Genomic DNA, 21,495 nt, shown 5'->3' with positions numbered 1-21,495 from the left:
ACCTATTAAAAATGAACTCCTGTGGTGAAATACAGTGAGGATCCAAGGTAGGGGCCTATGTTTTTAAATAAATGCTAGTATTTGAAAGCATATTGTACGCCAGGCAGTGTGCTGATCACGTTAGATGCATTTTTTCATTAATCATTCCAAAAACCTTATCTGCTAGCCACTTATAGCTCCCATTTTAAAGAAGAGGTATTAAGGCTTCAAGAGGTTAAATAATCTGCTCAAGGTCACACAAGTGGCAGGCTTTAGTCCCTGCACTGACTGAATCTTCAGACCCTTCTTACCATCCCTCACCCCACCCGCACTCCAGGGAGCTGGGAGCGGACATTTGCCTCCTGGGAACGCCCCAAGAAGGCTGCCTTTGGAGTTGCTCTGTACCAGTAACTCAGTACTAGCATGTCAGGTTTTAACTGGGTTAACTTACAACTCTTCTCCCGTGACCACCCAGCATTGGACCCCCTCTAACCCACAGTCAGATCCCAGGGGATCCCAGTGGCTGCATTCGTTGAATATGGCCCTAGCAGCTGTAAATTATTTATTTTATTGATAGCATTAATATCCACTTTTAGACTTAAACAAAATAGCCTTGGTTTTTTGTCCCCCCCAGTCCACAACAATTCTAAAGGAGTAAAAACTTAGAAATGATTGTGAGATGGAGGCTGAGCCCAGAAAACAGTGATTGACGACTGGGAGAGTTAGAAGGAGCCTGAAAAACTGTTGAGGAGGGCAACACGGGAACTGTAGATGTGCCCAGAGTCTAAGCTTCCCACAGCTCTTCATGGCCTGTTTCACAGCCGGCCCTCAGAGCAAGGAGCCCACACTCTATGGACCCTAAAGGGCACAGCATCACATGAAGGGGGTCCTCCAGGGCACCGGGGGCAGTGTATAGCCCTGCAGAGTTGGCAAACATGTGAATCTACCAAAAAGCTTATGTAGGGATTAAGTAGATATTCTTTTTATGAATATGCAATCATCAAACTGTCTTTACAAATGTTTAGTTCATCTTGGCTCTTCCCTAGGTGGTAGTTTTGAGCCCAGGAATCACATCTAATAAATCTAACTTCATAATATGTCATATAGAGCTTAAAGCCCAAATGTATTTATTACATAGGTAATGAATTCCATGTCTTTCTGTGATGAGCCAATTGTCCATCCTTATTTTAAACACTGTCCAATTTGTAACTGTTTTGTTTTAGATATCATTCCAGAGAAATCATTCCCTGAAACTTAAATGATTAACTTACAGAAGGGCACCTCAGTTCCTTCCTCAGCCCCCCATACTTTTACTTGGCCACAAATCCAACAAATCCAAGCAGACTAGAACAAGAATAAGAAAAGTAGGGAGAGCATTTTAGAAACAGGCACACTGACTGGGACAAGCGGTGAGGAAAAAGAGAGGGGAGAGAAAATCTGTATCAAAAGTAAGCATACCAGAGGAGACTGCCAAGATGGCAGAGTAGAAGGACACATAGCTCACCCTCTCCCACCAACACACCAAAAATTACATCTAAATATGGAACAATTCACGCAGAATACCTACTGAACTTTGGCAGAGTATCTCTTACTTCAGAAATACAAGAAAATCCTCACAAAACTAGATAAACAAGTTTCTTCCGTATCCCAGGGAACTACATTCAATATCTTGTAGTAGCCTACAATGAAAAAGAATATGAAAATGAATATATATATGTATATGTATAACTGAAATATTATGCTGTACACCAGAAATTGACACAGCAGTTTTAAATGACTATACTTCAGTTTTTAAAAAAGTAAGTATACCAAAAGAATCCACTAAAAGTTGACAATGGTTATTTCAGAAGAGGAAGAAATCTCCACCCTCCACCCTCCACTCCCATCTCTACTCCACAGATGCTAAAAAGTGATATTTTTTCAAACTTTGTAGGACTCTGGCAGCCAGCCTCCAAGGTGACCCCAGTGATTCTTGTCTGGTGGTACTCACTCACACTCTTGTGTAGGGCCCTCCCACAATGAATAGGCCTGACTTGTGTAGACAATAGCATATGTGGAAATGATGGGATGTGACTTCTGAGGCTAAGTCATAAAAGACATTGCAACTTCCACTCTGCTTTCTTATGAATCAGTGGACCTGAGGGAGGCCAGTTATTATTACGCTGTGAGTTTATACAAGCAGCCCTATGGAGAAACTCATGTGATGAGGAACCTAGGCCTCCTGCCAACAGCTGGCACCAGCTTCCCAGTCATGAGAATAAGCCACTTTGAGAGTGAATCTTCCAGCCCAGGCAAGCCTTCAGATGTCTGCAGCCCTGACCAACATCTTGACTACAACCTCATGAAAGACCTTGAAAGGCCCCAGAACAACCCAACTAAGCTTGTCCTAAATTCTTGGCCCATAGACTGTGAGAAGATAAAAGTTTATCATTGTTTTAAGCCATTCAATTTTAGGGTAATTTGTTATGCAGCAGTAGACAACGAATACAAAACTATTTAACTCTACACTATATACAACTCTAATTTAAAAAATTGAAATCTGTCGTATGTACTATTTTCATGTATCTTCTGGAATCCTTAACCAATACCAAAATTCAAGACTGTGGACAAAACTATGGGTTGTAAGGCCAGCTTGTATATACAAGAGCAAACATCTTTAGACCTTCTTCTGACATACCAGTACTTAAATCCCAAGAGAACAGTGAACCAAGGACTCTTTTATTTGGTCCTTTAGTTCTACATTTCATGTTTTAGTTTCACTTCAGCCTAGCCAAGTATGCATACGTAAAGGATGTGTATGTGTGTTGAGTGGGTCGGCAGGGGATGTCTATGTGCTTCTATGTCCATGATTGGAGGGAAAAGATGAGGATTTAAAAGTATATGGTTCAATCCCAGCTTTTGGCACCCTCCCCCCAAAAAAAGTACAAAAGTAGGCTCATTAAAGAAAATTAAAACAAAAAATTTACTTGACATCCAGGCCCTAGCTGAACAGCAGTTCACACTACTGTTTACTTCCCTCACATCCCTCTGCCTACCCAGGCTTGCTCGTTTGTACAGCACTAGGAGTTCCTGACAATGACAAAGGATGCATCAGTGTTCAAGTCTCACCTTGACCATCCTAGCAAAAGCTTTGCTTGACTACATTTTTTCTTTTAAGATTCCTTCTCAAAGTACAGAAATTAGTTTTTAAAATGTGTGCATAAATATGTATAAAGTGCACTTTAGTAAAATACTTTACCAGCACTTTTCAGCACTTCCTGTGTATACCACACCAGAGCAGCTGTTTCCGGGAATCCTTAAGAAGAGAGTTTCCGCCCTTAGCATCTAAATCTTACTTTGTACTGCTACTCGGCTAACATCAAAACTCATTTGTTTTATTGCAAGCAAATGGCCATATTGTTCTGATCAAGTAGATGATTTTCTAAAAATTTAGATCCTCCCTTATTCTATAATGCATAGAGACTTCGAACAGAATCTCTGTGTGTATAAAATTTTGTTTTATTTCTAGTTTTCACCTCACCATTGGAGACAGGAAATATCAAGCTGGCTTAAGTAGAATCAGGTCAGACACTTCTGTCTTCAGGTAATAACGAGAAAACTACTATTAGTTTAGGGCCTACATTGTACTTAGCATCTTACATAGATTATCTCTAAGCCTTACAACAGACTTAGAAAGTAACATTAACCCCATTTTACAGATACAAAAAAATGTGGTTCAGAGGGGTTAAGTAATTTGCCCAAAATCATCCAGCTTGTAAGTCCTAGAGCCTGGATTGGAAGCTCAGTCTTTAACTCCAAAGTCTTTTTTCTTTTCATAGCACCACCCAGACCTATTAAACAGAGCTGTTATTTTCCATCTGACCCCCTGTTACCTGCACCAAAATAGCTTTAAAGATCCTTGTCCTTCCACGAGAAAACTGAAACGCCTCATGAGGAGCAGCAAGCCGAGGCCTGGGCGCTGGGGGGTGGCCGTGGAGGGGCTGCAGAGCCACAACCGCAGGCTCGCTCAGCCGCCTCCACAGACGGAAGTGGAGGCCAAACGCCTTCCCTAGAGTGTTTGTTAAAAAATTCATAAGTTCTTCCTAAAAAAAGAAGGGAGAAATTTTACTCACAAGAGCTAAAATAGTCACAGAACAGGTCAGACACCGTAGCTTAATCTCATCACTTAATCACTTTCTTTTTTTTCCTGGATGCTTATTTCCCAGGCCAGCAGTTTTTATTTGCTTAGAGTCACTAGTTGACTTTTTCCCTTTAGAAGAAGAAAACGTCCATTTTCTTTGATGTTCAGTATGTACCTATCCATTCCTTGGCGTTCAGTACCTTACACTTCCTTCTCTGTAGTTGGGATGAAGGGTTTGAACACTCCCACTCCGAAACAGTGTCGTTAACTATTCAGATTCCACTGCCTGCTAATGAGCACCCCCGGGCCAAACACTGTTCTTGGAGATTTGAGGTGCTTGGTTTCTTGAATGCAACTTCCTGTCTGGCAGATATTGAGGTTAGGGTTCAAGTTTGGTGTACCTCCTTCACACACAACTTCTCTACTCACTGACTTGTTTCAACAGTGGTTTCTGAACACCTACTAAGCACTAGGCTAGTTACTCTCAGTGCAGTTAGTCAGTAGCTGCTACTCTGCTGGTTTGGCTGCAGGTCCAGGGAGTAAATGAATAAAATAACTAATGCTTGTCATGATAGCTAACACTCACATGCTTAATGTGAACCAGGCACAGTTCAAAGTGCTTTACATACGTTAACCCATTTACTTCAACATCTACCTTCATTTTACAGTTAAAGAAACTGAGGCACAGAGAGGTTAAGAAACTTGCCCAAGCTCACACAGCTTGTAGAACCAAGATCTGAAACCAAGCAGTTGGGCTCCAAGTCCACATTCATAAACACTGTGCTACATTGGCGCTCATGTGATTAGTTTAATAGTAGCCCAGGAATGTGGTTATTTAAAAAGCAGACAAATGTTTTCCTCAAATGCCAACCCTGGCAAAAACAAAAAACAAAACAAAACAAAAACCCAAAAAACTTATGTAACTAGATTTTACCTTTCATAGTCCTGAGCTAAGAAATGGTTAAAATGAGCTGCTTTATGTGTTCTGTAACTCTGAGCAGTTCTGTATGTTCATTGCATCCGTTACTTAGCAAAATGTAACTGCTGACTCCGCCATTCAAAAGAATCACATTGAAGCTGAAGTAGTAATAATTCAAAATTGACAAGCTTGGAAAGACTTGAAAAGCTAGGCTTGTTATTAGCATTTAATGGAACCAAGTATTTAGTAGACCATAATATAAAGTATTACAAGAATAAATCTCAATAAATCAGCAGATTCCAGGAATATTTGGGGGCTAAGAATTTTTTTAAGTATTTTATATATCAGAAGTGGTGGATTTTTCCTGGAAACAAATCCCTTAAGTTGACAGAATAGTCTAAGATTTCTTAAGATGTTTATTTTTAGAAAGTTTCAACTGGAGCAAAAATAATTTAAACCTTAAAAAATGTTAAACACTACATAGTTCTAAAGATGCAACACAGACTTGTTAGATACTGAGAAAAATAAATACTAAATTTCTAATTCTCATATAAAGAAGTGTGACACTGATTGTTATATAAAAGTAAACAATTACAATTGCATATCAGCTAAATATGGTCCTTAAGAAAGATTTTAAAGTCTCAATATAAGTAAATTCTTTTAGTTCCTACCTATGAGACAGTGTTGGCAGAACTGGCATGCTAGACCAAGACTAGTATACTGGAGACTATTTTACTGAAATAAGTACTAAAAATAGTGTACATGTCTTTCTTGTCTAATTCAGTGTGTTGGTGACCCCTAAAAAATGAGGGAGACCCAAGGCATTTTCAGTTGGAAGATGTCACATAAAATTGGCATTTCCATCATCTCTCAAAAAACACCCAACAAAAAATAAAGAAAATAAGAGACAGGAATAAAAATCCCTGAATTTTTTTTTTGTTTTAATTTAACTACAAAATAGGTGGAAGGGGTACCAAAAGCTGTGGAGTTTGAGCAAAGTCATGAGAGGAAGTTGAGAGAGGGCACCCAAGGCTACCTACCTCAGAAAGAGCTTAACAGGTCAACCAATGAGATGCACATACTGAGGTGAAAAGCAAGAGCTCCATTTGTACAACAGTGGGAATAAGGTGGTGTTAGGGGTTGAATCGTGTCTTCCCAAAAGATATGTTGAATCGCTAACCTCTGGTACCTATGAATAGGACCTTATCTGAAAATAGAGTTTGCAGACATAATCAAGGTAAAATGAGGTATACTGGATTAGGATGGGCTCTATTCAAAAGACTGGTGCCTTGAACACAGAGACACAGAATGGAGAATGCCATGTGAAGATGGAGACAGAGATTGGAGCAATGCATTTACCAGACAAGAAACACCAGAGTTGCCAGCAGCCACCAGGAGCTATGATGGAGACGTGGGATGGATTCTCCCTCAGAACATCTAGAAGGAACTAACCCTGCCAACACCTTGATTTCAAATTTCTAGTCTCCAGAACTGTGAGACAATACATTTCTGTTGTGTCAAGCCACCTGATCGGTGGTACTTGGTTACAGCAGCCCTAGCTGTCAAATCCAGATGGGTAGGCTGGTAGGTGAGTTTCCCTGGACCTAGTTGAGTAGCAGAGAAGGTGGAACTAAACTAGAATCCCGCAAGCAAGCCATATTCACAGAAGTCCTATGTTCGTGAGGAGAGGAAAGAGACTACATACACTGTGAACAGCACTGCACTGACTCTCTTCACTGGCTCGGGAGAGCAACAGGCTAAAATATCTCACTTGCTAAACCCTGGGTCAAAAGAAAAATTCCCAATGATGTAGAAGGTGTCCATGGACCCTTCATAACACAAATCCCCTGTAAATAAATATTTAATCTAAGAAAAATCCTCCTCAGTCAAAGATGAGGAATAAAAAGGGAACCAATAAAGATATAAGGGAAAAAATGAAAAATGAGCAGAAAACAAATGTTGATGCATAGTCACCATGAAAATTCTAAACACCTATTTTGCCTTAAATTTTTTAAAAAATGTAATGGAGCAATTGTTTCCAGAAAATGTGCATGAATCAAAGAAATAACAACTCAGAGAAGGGAGGGTGAGAGGAGTGAAGGAGATGAAACATAATCTGAGAGCCTTCAGGAAAGAAGTGAACAAAAAAGAAAAAAAATAAAGCCATGGTAGAGATGTATGCAAAACTGGAAGCAGGGTATGGGTAAAAAGATACAGTATGGAACATAGGGGTCAGAAATGAGAAAATGGCACAAAATGAGATGTGAACAAAGACTGAAAGGTTCAGAAAGAAATTTATAAATATCAAAGCAGGGGTAGGCAATTCAATATTTTCAAAATAAAAGGATCTGTAGAAGAGAACATGAATATAATGGAAGAGAACATTTAAAGATCTATTTCAAGAAAACTTTCCTGGAATAAAAGAAGACTTGAATTTACAAATTGAAATTGCATACCATGTCCCCCAAAAATTTTGACCAAGAACGGTCATAGTAAGCTTACTAGACTTTGAAATTAAAAGATTTTAAAATAAATATTCTTTGAGCAGCCAAGGGGGTGGAGGTAGGTTGAAAGAAGGAATCAAGACATTTATATGGGAGAAAAATCAGATTAGGCATAGTTTTATCTATGATAATATTCAGTATTAGAGAGTGGAGCAATGTCTAGAAAATGCTAGGCAATAAGCAATTTGGAACATGCAAACAATCAGGGAATACTGTTCCCAAGAGCTCTTTCTGAAGAAACTATCAGAGGACATATTTCAGTCAACCAAGACATAAATGTAAAAACTATAGCAAAGAACTACCCGTGAGCACTGAATCTGTTTAACTGTGGGACCAGAACAGAAACAAAAGTGGGAATTGTGGTTACAGAACCAAATGTAAATCCTATAAACTCTGTCAAAGTGGAAACAATTTGAATTAAAAAGTTGAGAGGGAAATGGGGAAAGGTAGGAGGTAGTTAAAGAATATTGATTTCTCTCTTTTCTTCTAGCTGAAGGCCACAATATCTCTTTAAACTGAGAAATCAATTAATGAGAATATAGGCATAATTAAGTTACAAAAAAGATAATGTAATCTTATAATAATATAATATAGATAATATAACTAAAATTAGATGGTAAAGGAAAGGGAAGGGAGATAAAGAGGAAATACAGTACAATAATCTCATCAATGTTCACAGTGGAGAATTAATAGATACTGGCTAAGGAAAACCCTTCAGAAACAGACTCGCAGACATAGTAAACAATCTTATGGTTACTGGGGAAAGGGGGTGGGAGGGGATAAATTTGGGAGTTTGAGATTTACAAATGTTAGTCACTATATATAAAAATTGATTTTTTTTAAAGTTTCTTTTGTATAGCACAGGGAACCATGTTCAATATCTTGTAATAACCTTTAACAGAAAAAAATATGAAAACGAATATATGTAGGTATATGTATGACTGGGACATTGTGTTGTACACCAGAAATTGACACATTGTAATTGACTGTACTTCAGTTAAAAAAAAAGAAAGAAAAAAAAAAAACTCTTGGCTCAAAGAGGAAATAAAAATTGACAGTTCAGAATATCTGAAATACAGCAAAATGAAAAGACTACAAATCAGATCTTAGGGGTACAACTAAAACAGTGGTCCCAGGGAATCTCATAGTCTTAGATAATAGGTATATCTTAAAAAGGAAAGGAAAAAATGAAAACTTAAATTCTGACAACTCAACATGTTAGATTCATTTTTGTTTGTTTCTTTTCTAAGGAAAACAGAACAACGCAATAAAGCTGAAAGAGATTAATGAATTTAAAAAACAGAGAAAAGGTAGAAATAAATCTCAAGAGCTGTTGCTTTAAAAACAGAAGACAGCAAGTAAAATCTTGCCTTACAAATCAAGGGGAAAAAAAGAGGGAAATCTCGAATACACAAAATAAATGAAACATAGAGAAATACAGTCGTAGAAGAAAACACTCATGAAAGTTGACTTGGCTCAGCCTTTCAAATAAATTTGAAAATCTTGATGATATGAATATTTATCTAAGAAAGTGTAACTTAACTATCCTTCCCAAGAAGAGACAGAAAATCTAAACAGACCAACTATAGAGAAGAAACAGAGAAAGTGGTCAAACAGCTCTCCCACTCAAAAAGTACACAGTGGTTCTCAACTTGGATTACACATTACAATCACCTGGGAAGCTTCTGAAACTCTGGGAGCCTGGGCTGTGCCCCAGACCAATTAAATCTACATCTCTGGGAGACAGCAGTAGTTCTTAAGCTCCCCAAGTGATTCCAATATTTAGCCAAGGCTGAGAACTGCAATAACAAATTATTAAAGACATTGAAGATGCTCTTTAAACTGCTCCCTTGCATAGAAAAATAAAGGAAATTATTATTGATAACTTACAAAGTAAAATTTTACTTTGTAATATTACTATTAATATTATTACTTTGTATATTGATTTAATAATTAATAATTCTTATTTATATTGACTACAATTAATAGTTTATAATCATGTTATTATTAATAGTGATACTTTATAATAATGTCAATTAATGTAACAATGATGCCACAATATGACAAAGCACACAAAAAAACACACCAAAGACCAATATTACTGATGATTATCCACGACAAAAAGCCTAAATTGAGTGTCAGCAAACAGAATCCAGTGTCACATTAAAACAATAATGCACCAAGTAGGTTTCCTTCTAGGAATATAGGTTTGGTTAATATTTTAAAACTATTAATAACTCACCATGTTAATAGATATAGGGAGAAAATCTTATGTTTGATCATTTCTATAGATGCTATAAATGGATTTGATAAAGCAGTATCACCTCTTGATTATAAACTCCGCCTAAAATAGGAATGGATGGATACTTCCGTAATGTGACAAAAATGATCTCTCTCCCAATCTCAAAGCTGGAATCCTGCATAATGGGGACATACGGACTCTTCTCCCACCTCAGGGTCTTTATGCTGGCTATGTCCTCACTGAACACGTGGCTCTCAGATCTCCCCAAGGCTGATTCCTCCTCCATGTTTGGGTCTCAGTTCACATGGTACTTCCTCTAAAAGGCCTCCTGTGACAATTCAGTGGAAGCATTTCACTCTTCCAAAAATATCCATTTGTTCATTTCTTTATTCACCAACTTCCCTCATTAGGTTAAACTCCAGACAAGCAGGGTTTGGCATGTTTGGGCACCACCATGTTGCCAGCGCCTGGATCCGTGCCTGACTTGCAGGGGGCACTCCGTGAGCCGGGGGGAAGAGAGAGAAAGAAGAAATCCTTCTGGAATACTAACTAAAAGCATAGGCTAGTGGTGACAAACACAAAAGCCTTTTTATGAAAAATAAAATACTGTGGGTTTTGTGTGTGTGTGTGTGTTTTACTATTTAAAATCGAATGATGCAATATCTGCAACTCAAAGCACTTCTTTATTATGTATTAAATCTCCATCATTCAAGGGTTTCTTTTTCTGGCAAAGTCCACCTGCTTTGAAGCATATGATTTTCATCAGCTATTCTTCCTCTTCTTGGAAGTTGCCTTAACAGGAGTTTAAATCTGATTTAGAAGAGTCCGCCTTACTCCCACATCCATCGGCGGGTTTCTCTTCTCCACTCTCGGTTTCCACCCAAACCCAACCAGTGGGCATCTCAGCTATCCCAGCTGACTGAGCTTTCTGTTTGCCCACCTCGGCCGTCATTAGGCGCTAAATCAACACACAACCTCAGGTGTGGGACGAGCTAGGCTGGCTCTGGCTTAATTCAGCCTTCTCTGGGATAAAGACATCCCACGAACCACACTGCTGGTCTATTAGGCTATTGAATTCCAAACTAGTTAAGTGAAAAGAGGGCAAACTTGATGGTGCAATGTGTGTTGACACCAGTATTATTGATGTACCGGGTCTTCTGCTAATGTAACAGGAATATTTCTCAATCTTTTAAAAAAGTTGCTAAGGCTGTGTTTAGGAGATATGGAAAATCCTGAATCCTGTATAGGGCACACATCTGGCTCCATACTCGACATCCCTGGGAATATCTCACCATGATCACAAAATGTCAAAGCAAAATGTATCAAAATACACAACCATTCACCTAATTTTTAAAATGAGTTTTATCTAAGTTGAGAGCCATTCATTGATTTCCTACAAAACATCATAAAAATTTTGAGGCATGACACAAATTCCACCTGAGAAGAAATGATTGAACATTTATGTTAGCTATTAATAGGAAAGGAGCCATCCAGCCAGAGCAAATTAAAGAAGGTCTAAGGACATTTCCCCCTCAATATCTTATGGAAAATTTTAAGCAAACAACAAAGTTGAAAGAATTTTGTGATGAAACACATATGTACCTACTGCCTTGACTCAACTATATCCACTATTTTACTTGCTTTATCACTCTATCCATCACTCTATCATTAACCCATTTTATTTTTTGATGCATTTCCAAAAAAATTAGTTATCAGCCCACTTTTCCCTGAATACTCCTTGCCTATTATTAAGTAGAATTCAATATTATTTATAGTTTATAAGTAAAATGTACATGCAATGAATACACACTTTAATGTCTACTGAGTTTTGACAATGCATATATTTACTGAGTTGTAACAAGTGCATACACCTGTGTAACCCAAACCCCTATCAAAATATAGAACATTACCCCTAGAAGTTCCCTCATGCCCCTTCCCACACTTCCATGCCCTTAGTAGCTATCAGTATTCTGCTTTTTCCCACCATAGATTTGTTTTACGAGTTCTAGAATTTCATATAAATGGAATCATAAAGTATGTACTCCTTTGTGTAAGGTTTCTTTTGCTCAGTATAATGTTTTTGACATTCATCCGTGTTGTTTTATACATTAATGATTTGTTATTTTTTATTGCTGAGTTGTATTCTGCCATACCACACTGTATTTATCCATTCTCACATTGATGGATATATAGACTATTTCCAGTTTAGAGCCATTATGAATAAAGTTTCTCTGAACATTTTATTAACAAGTTTTCATTTTTCTAGGACATATGTTTAGTTTTATAAGAAACTACCAGACCTTTTTCCACAAAGGTTGTACATTTTACATTTCCACCCAAAATATCGGAGCATTCTAGTTGCTCCACATAACATCAACATTTGGTATTATCTGTCTTTTTAGTTCTAGCCTTTTGGTGGTTGTGTAAGCAATTTTATTATTTAATTAAAACATTCTTTCTATTCCAAAAAATATTTTCAGGTTACTGAAATCCATTGAAGATGGAAAAACAAACATCAGAGTGAAAAAAAGAACAAGGGTCCACAGGTATGACGAATCCAGGAAGAATTAGCACAAAGAAATAAATGCATGAGGTAAGTGCTTCATAATTATTAAAGGTGGTTCACTTCATCAGACTCTGAACATATCAGTGGCCAAAACAAAGGGGAAAACATGACCAGTTACAGGATTTATGCTGTCCTTATGGTAAAAACATACTAGCTATGCAGGACAAGGAGTTTACCCTGACACTGGGCACAAGGAATCTCTCCTGTAGGTTCTCACATAGAAGACCCTGAGTGATTCTGTAGTACATACTTTCAACTATGTGTTCTATGATAAATATACATTGTGTATCAAATTGCCTTTTTAAATATAACACCCCTCAACGCAATCCAAAGGCATATAAGATCTTACGACTCCAGGACAACCCCAAGAAATGAAGCACAGCAGAAAATATGAACATCACCTCTCATACTGGAACTGAGATCATGCAAATCACCTTTTCTAGCTTTTTTCTCTGCCTCAAAGTCCCTGTCTTACCTGAGTTGATCTCTTTAATTCAAAGAATTGATGTATATTAAATTAATTTCAAATTTTTCACATTTATTTGCTGAAACATTATACTTTTATCTTTTCCCAAAAAATTTTGTGTAATATTTCCATTGCTTATATACTTTTACTGCTTCCCCAACTAGATTATAAATTCCTCAAGGGCAATGACCATTTTTATATTGCAGTCAACAGTAAAGGTTAACTAAGATGTCACTGGTAGGGAAGAAAATATGACATAAATATGAGCATTGTGCAGCTATACATGTATAGTGTAATGCTTACATTAAAATAGAAAATAGAAATCATGTTTTTATGATGCTAGGATAATACTAAAACACATGTAGAATACCATAAATCTGGTATAGCAGAAACCTAAACATAAAACCATTTAGAAGTCAGCATTGTATCCAATTATCTTTTTAGTTCTTTCAGTTAGGCCTTTAATCACTTTGTTCTCAAAAATTCTAAGAGGGAAAGTCTGTGTTATTGTTTGAAAAATTCTTCCTTAAGTGCTTATAAGAAAATGTAATGCTAAATGGGCCCCCTTCAATATTAAATGTTATCACTGCTTTTCTATGGTGACAAAAGCTACTGGTGACAAGCACAGCATGCTGGCTGACCAGCCAACACTTCCAACACCCTTCTTCCATGCCTGCCTCTACCAAAGAAGGTATAAAAGTTAAAACCTCAATTTCCTAGTTGTCTTGGCAGTTTGGCGTGGTCACATGACACAGATTGACCAATGGGACACAGGTGGAAGTGTGCTGTATTTTTTTTTTTTATTGAAGTATAGTTGATTTACAATATTGTGTTAGTTTCAGGTGTACAAAATAATGATTCGGTGATTTTTGCAGATTATATTCCTTTATAGATTATTACAAGATAGTAGGTAATTCCCTGTGCTATGCAGTACACTATTGCTTATTTATTTCATATATAGTAGTTTATATCTGCAAGTTTGTTTTCTATATCTGTGAGTTTATTCTGTTCTGCATATACATTCATTTGTATTAGTTTTTAGATTCCATATGTAAGTGATATATAGTATTTGTCTTTGTCTGTCTGAATTATTTCACTAAACATAATATTCTCTGGGTCTATCCACATTGCTTCAAATGGCATTATTTCATTCTTTCTCATGGCTGAGTAATATTACTCTGTGTGTGTGTGTGTGTTTCTATGTGTGTGTGTGTATATATATATATATATATATATATATATATATATTCCAAATCTTCTTAATCCAGTCATCTGTTGAGAGGATACTTGGGTTGCCTCCAGGTCTTGGCTATTTTACATAGTGCTGCTATGAACAACAATGGGGTGCATGTATCTTTTCAAATTGGTATTTTCATTTTTTCTGGATGTATATCCAGGAATGGAATTTCTGGACCATATGGTAGTTCCATTTTTAGTTTTTAAAAGAAATTCCATACTGTTTTCTATAATGACTGTACCAATTTACATTCTCATCAACAGTGTATGATGGTTCCCTTTTCTCCACATCATCTCCAACATTTGTTATTTGTAGACTTTTTGATGATAGCCATTATCACGGATGTGAGGTGATATCTTGTTGTGGTTTTGATTTGTGCTTCTCTAATAATTAGCGATGTTGAGCATCTTTTCATGTGCTCATTTGCCATCTGTATGTCTTCTTTGGGAAAATGTCTGTTCAAGTCATCTGCCCTTTTTTTTGATTGGATTGTTGGTTTTTTTGAAATTGAGTTGTATGAGCTGTTTGTATATTTTGAATATTAATCCGTTGTCAGTCATATCATTTGCAAATATGCGAACTCATTCGTGGGTTGTCTTTTCATTTTGTTGATGGTTTCTTTTACTGTGAAAAAGCTTTTATGTTTAATAAGGTCCCATTTATTTACTTTTGCTTGTAGTTCTTTTACCTTAGGAGACTGTTCCAAGAAAATATTTCTATGATTTATGTCAAAGAGTGTTCTGTCTGTGTTCTCTTTTAGGGATTTTATGGTTTCAGGTCTTACATTTAGGTCTTTAAACCATCTTGAGTTTATTTTTGTATATGGTGTGAGGGAATGTAGGCTGCTATGTTTCTTATTTCTCCTCCCCCACTTTCCAGCCTGGTACTTAAAAGCAACACCTGGCAGTACCACAGCCACACGTCAACCATAGGAAAAAGGCTCATAACTAGGGATGGCAGACTGGCAAGACAAGAAAGAGCCTGGATCCATGATAACATACCTGAATCTCTATGCTACCTATGTATTTCATACTCTGGTGGCCAGCATCCAGGTTGGTCCCCAGTGACCCTCAACTCCTGATATTGACACTTTGAGTAGTACCCTCCCACAATGAATCAGGGCTGGCCTGTGTGATGAGTAGAATAGAGCAGAAGGGATGCTGTGTGCCTTCTGATGCTGGATCATAAAAGGCATCACAGTGTCTGCTTTCCTCTCTTGGATTGCTCACTCTGGAGAAAGCTAGCAGTCATGCTTTGAGAATATTCAAAGATCTTTGTGGAGAGGCTAAGGTGGAGAGAAACTGAGGCTTCCTGCCAACAGCCAGCACCAATTTGCCAATCATGAAAGTGAGTCACCTTGGAAGTGTATCTTCCAGCCCCAGTCAAGCCTTCAGATGATTATAACCATGAGAGCTGACAGCAATCTCATCAAAGACCATAAGACAGAATCACCTAGCCAAGCTTCTCCTGAATTCTTGAACCACAGAAATCATGAGCAAGAGTAAATTTTTATTGTTGTTTAGTCCACATAGTTTTAGGGATGATTTGTTATGCAGCATTAAATAACAAATATATCAGAATTCTTATTATGTAAGATGAGTTTAAGGCAGTGTTAATTGGGTAACTTTTTGTTTGTAACCAAACAATTCTTTTTTTTTTAATTGAAGTACAGTCAGTTACAATGTGTCAGTTTCTGGTGTACAGCACAATCTCCCAGTCATGCATATACATACATATATTTGGTTTTCATACTCTTTTTCATTGTAGCCAAACAATTCTAAGTGATAAACTACTCCTACTCCTGGAAATTGGTGGGGGGGGGGGGACCAACTATAAAAGTTTCCTATATGCTAACCCATTCTAAAAACTGTGTTCAAAGCAATATCAAACACAAAATGAGGTTTAATTTCAGTATCACTTTAAGGAACAAAATGGGAAAAAATGAATCACATCTCAAGAAACCTAAACTCTAGCCCCAGCTCTTTCACTGTTTGCCTGTGACATTGGGCATATCAACTGGAGATCCTTTTCTTTGAATGATGAGGAAACTGGACTACATGATTTCTGTAGCTCCCTTAAACTCCTGAATTCTGACTCTGAGTTATAAGAGTTCATTGGTGCTGTGTTTCAGGGCTCTTAATAATCTTTAAAGAGAAAATTTTGCCTATCAAGTTAGTGTAATAATATTCAATACTGAGGAAAAAAAGCAGGGTTATTGATGCTAACATACAATTGTTTGGGATGTAAATTGGTTTAATCCTCTTAGAAAGTAATCTGGTATTATGTCAGTGGTCTTTTTTTTTTTTAAGTTATTCTAAAAGAAAAAAATGACATTGAAATCTTAAAAGTGGAACATAGAGTACATTTACAAATTATACTGAAGAGATTATAATATGGGGAAATATATTTTCATGATGAGAAGAAATTGAAAAAGAATAGAAATATCTATGTCAGTAGTTTTCTTTGGATGGTGAAACTAGAGGTTATTTTTCTCTCCCCCTCTCATTGTTTTTATATTTTCTAAATTTTTCATCCTTGGCTCACTTTCACAATTATAAAGCCTTCATGACAGACTAGAGAAGATAAAATCCAAAGAGGAAAATTCAAAAGAATGGGAAAAAATTAAGAAAAAAAATTCAAGAGGGTGACTTTGGGTATGTTAAATAAGCCAGGATCTACTGTGAGCAGCTTGGTGGTTGATCAAGAACAGATGCTGGCGGTAAGATAGGCTGGTGAAAGGAGAAGCAGTTTGATGAGGCTATGACTTGGAAAATTGGATTAGGAAATAATCGAACACACATGGCACAAAACCAAGAGGAATACAGTTTATAGAGCCCAAGGAGTCAAAGCCAATAGGCAGTAAAAAATGAAACACAGAATATATGAACATAGTGATCACCTAAATAACAGCTGGAACAGGAAGATGAGGAAACATTCAATGGAGGTGTGGCTGTAGCAAGCACATTTAAGTCAACCAGCAGACCCCAAAATCACACACAAAAAAATCAAGGATTTTTTTTCTTTTTGCATATAGTGGCGTATGAGCACTAGGTTATAAATAACTGGAAATTAACATTTGGAGCATAATTGTTAGTTTTTCCTGGAGATTTTACATAATAACGTCACATCCGTGGTAGGTGAGCATAAGAAGAAACTGAACATCATGACTGGTACCCACTTTCACTCTCTGGGAGCTGAGATTAGGAGACCAACTGTGAGCATGGGCAGTAAATCCCCAGAATGTGCGTATGGTTTCAAAACATGACCAAGGGGCTGTGTCAATTTGGTGAGGGCCTAGGAAGGATTTTTAGATTCAGACGTTTTCCCTCTGTATGTCTCCTTACCAAATTGAAATTAATTCATAGTTCTGTATAAAAACCTATACATTGAATATCTTTAAGAAAATAGGACGATACTTATAAGAATTTTGAAACTACAAACCAAAGCAACAGAGAAAAGTTCTGCTTTAGATATCTGGACCGGAGGTAACCTGGAGACAAAGCTAAGCCCAAACAAACATATCATTAGCTTAACACACCAGCATACTTCCTTACACGCACTACAGCGTGTAAGTAAATGAAGGGTTCTTGCCTCATCTCACTGATTGATCCTCTGTTTGTTTTCCCCCCATCCTCTAATTATGAGCATTCCCTTTGGATTTGTTCTTTGTTCCCCATCCTAATCTTTCTCCTCGGGACAACTTATCCACATTCATTGCAATGCACTGAACACACATTGAGCCCCAATGAACCAGGCACTGTACTATACACCAGAACACATTGTCCATGAGCCAAAGAAAAACACTTGAGTAATAGCAATCTAATGTGGTAAATGCCCTACTAAAGGTTAATGAGTTACCATGGGAGCAGAAAGAAGAGCGCATCCAACATCTGAGAAGTCTTCACATAAGGAGATATTGCCAAAAGGTGACCAAAATGTTCAAAGGTGGACATGGCAGTTTCAGGCTAAAGGGACAATGAGTGTAAAGACACAGCATAGCATGTTTGGAAAAGGACAAGAAGTGTGGTGTGGAAGAACTTAGGGGAGCTCAAGGAGGTGTAACGATGTGAGGCTGGAAATAAAGTGAGTTCTACAGGGAGTTCTTCTAAGCTCTGGCAATATATTTCAACTTTATTCATTATGTATTGCGAGCCATTAAAAAGGGTTAAGCAAGAAAGAGACAAGATCATATTTATATTTGAAATGACCCCTTTGGTAGCAATCTGGATGTGCCTTTGTAAAGACCCAAGCAGGTAAAAAGCATTGCAATAATCCAGGTGAGAAGTGACAGGAGCCTAAACTGAGAAAGTGGCACTGCGAGATGGAGAGGAAGGATGAATTCAAGAGGCAGAATTGTTCAGATCTACAGGCAAAAGAATGTAGGGGGTAAGGAGAGAGATCAGTCAAAAGCAAATTCAAAGTTTTTAGCATATTCAGCTAGTTGGATGTTGATATCACTAAATGAGACAAGGACTGTGAGGCAAGTATGAGACTGATGAGGCAAGGGAAAGGAAGAAGAAATATCTATTTTTCATATGGTGAGTTGGATGAGTCCACTGGGATATCTGAGGGCAGATGTCCTGTGAACATTTGAATATAAGAGTGTGGAGCTTAGAAATAAACATGAGGGTTAAAGCCATCAGAAAGTGACAGATTTAACACTGAAAAGAAATGACATCATTAGGAAATATTAGGATGGAAAGTATCCACTTTTATCTCGATATTCAAATTTTTCTCCCATCCTCTACTCTTAGAAAGTCTGTGTCCTCTATTTCCATTTACTTAGCAGACTTTTCCATTTGGACATCCTACCATCGCCTCAGACATGAATGAATTTGGTAACATTGTAGGTCAAAACTGGTTGACTATTGGAATTATGTATGTTTCAAACTTAGTGATTGATATTTCACAACTGTATTATCGCAACAGTTTCCTGTCTTCCTTACCTCCCAGCTCACTTTCTTATAACTCATGTTGCCAAATATTTCTCATCCCTTTCTTCATATATTGTTCCCCTGCTCAAAACCCTTTAGCGGTGCCCTATTAATCACCACCACCAAGCTAAGCCCCACACTCACCAGTTTCCATCACTTCTCAACATTATTCTCCACCTTACAGGGCCAGGCTCCTCGATGTCTTGTGAACCAACAGTGTTCATTCCATCCTTGGTTCATGTTGTACCTCTAATCTGTCATTTCCTCCTCTCAGTTTACCCAAATCCTGTTGAACATTTAAAGCAGTATTTCTCAACTTTTTGACCATGATTCCTTTTGGTAAATCCATCTCAAAACCCATTCTCAACCTCTTTCATCCTTGTCCTCTTCCTCTGGAGAGGCTGGAAACATTCAGTGCTTGCTTTCTGAGTCCCTTTGGAATTAGGAGAGGCCATGTGCTGCAATGCTGCTCGCTTCTCCTTCTTGCCTTAAAAATGGGCACAGGTACATAGAGTTGCAGCAACCATCAGGAAATTGTAAACAAACAGGTCAGCCCATTAAGTATTATAGCCTGGTGAATACAGGCGTCTAGGTCCTTGGTTACATCTCTAAGCCACACCAAGTCAGGATTGCCTTCCTCTGGACTTAAACAGTTAAGGGCTTAGGTTACACTTGCCTGTGTTGTTTGTTTGTTGTTTTTTGCTGCAGAAAAAAAAAATCCAAATTGATATATGTGGCATGCTCCCATTATTTATTTTCAAACAATGACATACCGTTGAGAGCTAATAAATTCATGTGAGTCTTTATGCACAGAAATTAACATTCACTTGGTAGTTCAAACATATATCTAATAAAAAGTCAGCTGAGATATGCGGACACATATTCCACCAGTTACAGCTTTTTGCAGCAGCTCTTCTCTCTGAAGGTCACAGAGTCTTGGAGAGCCAACAATTAAAACATTTAACTTATATTAGTTAAAGGAAGAGTTTTAGTTTTTCAATAGCAATGTTTAAATTATTCTGTAAGCATTTAGTTCTCCTTTACTGTAATTAAATAGAGAGTTCTAAGTTATCAAAATTTTATACATTAATATTTTGCTTTCCCTCTAAAATGAGATAGGCAACCCCTCAAATTAAATTACTGAGGTGTCCTCTGTCCCGATTTGGACCAATAACCGTTCCATTCTATGGTAGATTCTAAGGTAGCCCTCAGTGTTCCCCACCTCTAGGTACTTACACCCCTGTTTAATCTGCTTCCTTAGAGTGTGGGCTGGATTTAGTCGCCAGGTTGTATGGTAACTCTGTTTGCCATTTTGAGGAACTGCCATTCTGTTTTCCCAAGGTGGCTACAACATTTTATGATTTTAAAATTTTTTATCTATCGAACAAAATGCAAATGATTTAACCTGAGTTTCCCATCATTTATAAAATGGAATAATTCCAAAAATGAAGACTAACATTATTTAGCACTTACATGCACCTATACTGTTCTAGGTAATTTCTAAGATTTTAGTAATTTAAACCCCTGTGGCAGGGTTGTCAGATAAAATAAAGGAGACTCCATTAAATTTAAATTTCAGATTTTAAAAAATGAATAATTTTCTGTATGATTATGTTCTATGCAATTTTGCCCAGAGTCTCATAGTAGAATATGCTATCATGTACCAGGATGGGAACCCAGGCAGTCTGACTCTGAAACAACAGCTGTTAATTTCCAGTAACTTCAAGCAGTTCTTGCAACACAAATTAAGTACATTTGAAAACTTAGTACCCATAATAGTAAATTTTCAATACATGCTATTTCCCTTCCAGGTCTCTTCCTTCCCTGGCCTCCTCCTTCCCCACTACCCCCAACTCTTTGGGTGCCCGTAGCATTTTGCTTGTATCTCTTATGGTAATATTCTCTTCTACAGAGAGGTTGTTACTGTTGAATGGTCATACTTACTGGATCAAGACTTCAATGAAAAGTTATTTTTATGTCAATTTACTACACCAAGTTAAGGTCAGGATACCCACATCCTTGGGGAGAGCTTTAAGAAATAAACAATTACTTCATAAATGCAGAAAAGTGAAAGTCCCTGTTCTCTCTAAATTGATACTTGACTTCTAATGTTGTTCTTTAAAAATAAGTCTTTAATTAACACTCAGGAGCATCGAGCTTTATTGAAATACTAAGGACATTAATCTTATTATATTCCTATATTATGAATACCAACTGTTTTAAGTATATCAACACAATTCTTTTTTCCATGAAAGCTTCTCAAATACATTAGTCTCTAGAATTCACCCCAACAAGATTTGCAGAGATTTTTAAAAAGCAGATCTTCAGCTTTCTGCAGTAATGAATGTGCCTTTAATCAATCATCAAACACAAAATAGTCATGCTTTTTTTTTTTCTTCCACATCTCAATGCTGTACACAACAGCCACATCCTTATGAGTAAATGGTCCACATTTGCTCACACTCTGGAATTTTTTCAATTATGTTTGTAATTCAGTATGCATTCATTCTTAGAAACTTAGTTCTTGG

At 37.2% G+C, this 21,495-nt stretch overlaps 1 protein-coding gene across 1 annotated transcript in view; it reads left to right on the top strand.

Moving 5' to 3' along the window:
- The first annotated feature begins 14,986 nt into the window (after positions 1 to 14,986).
- Positions 14,987 to 21,495, top strand: part of LOC116664445 (translation initiation factor IF-2-like) — a 34,989-nt gene continuing 28,480 nt past the window's right edge. Inside the window, exon 1 of the mRNA XM_032482894.1 lies at positions 14,987 to 15,085. Within this exon, the coding sequence (XP_032338785.1) occupies positions 14,987 to 15,085 (99 nt within the window). The remainder of the gene's footprint in view (positions 15,086 to 21,495) is intronic.

This window comes from Camelus ferus, chromosome 6, assembly GCF_009834535.1.
Source record: "Camelus ferus isolate YT-003-E chromosome 6, BCGSAC_Cfer_1.0, whole genome shotgun sequence".
NCBI classification, from domain to species: domain Eukaryota; kingdom Metazoa; phylum Chordata; class Mammalia; order Artiodactyla; family Camelidae; genus Camelus; species Camelus ferus.
This window is presented reverse-complemented; position numbering and strand designations above follow the sequence as displayed.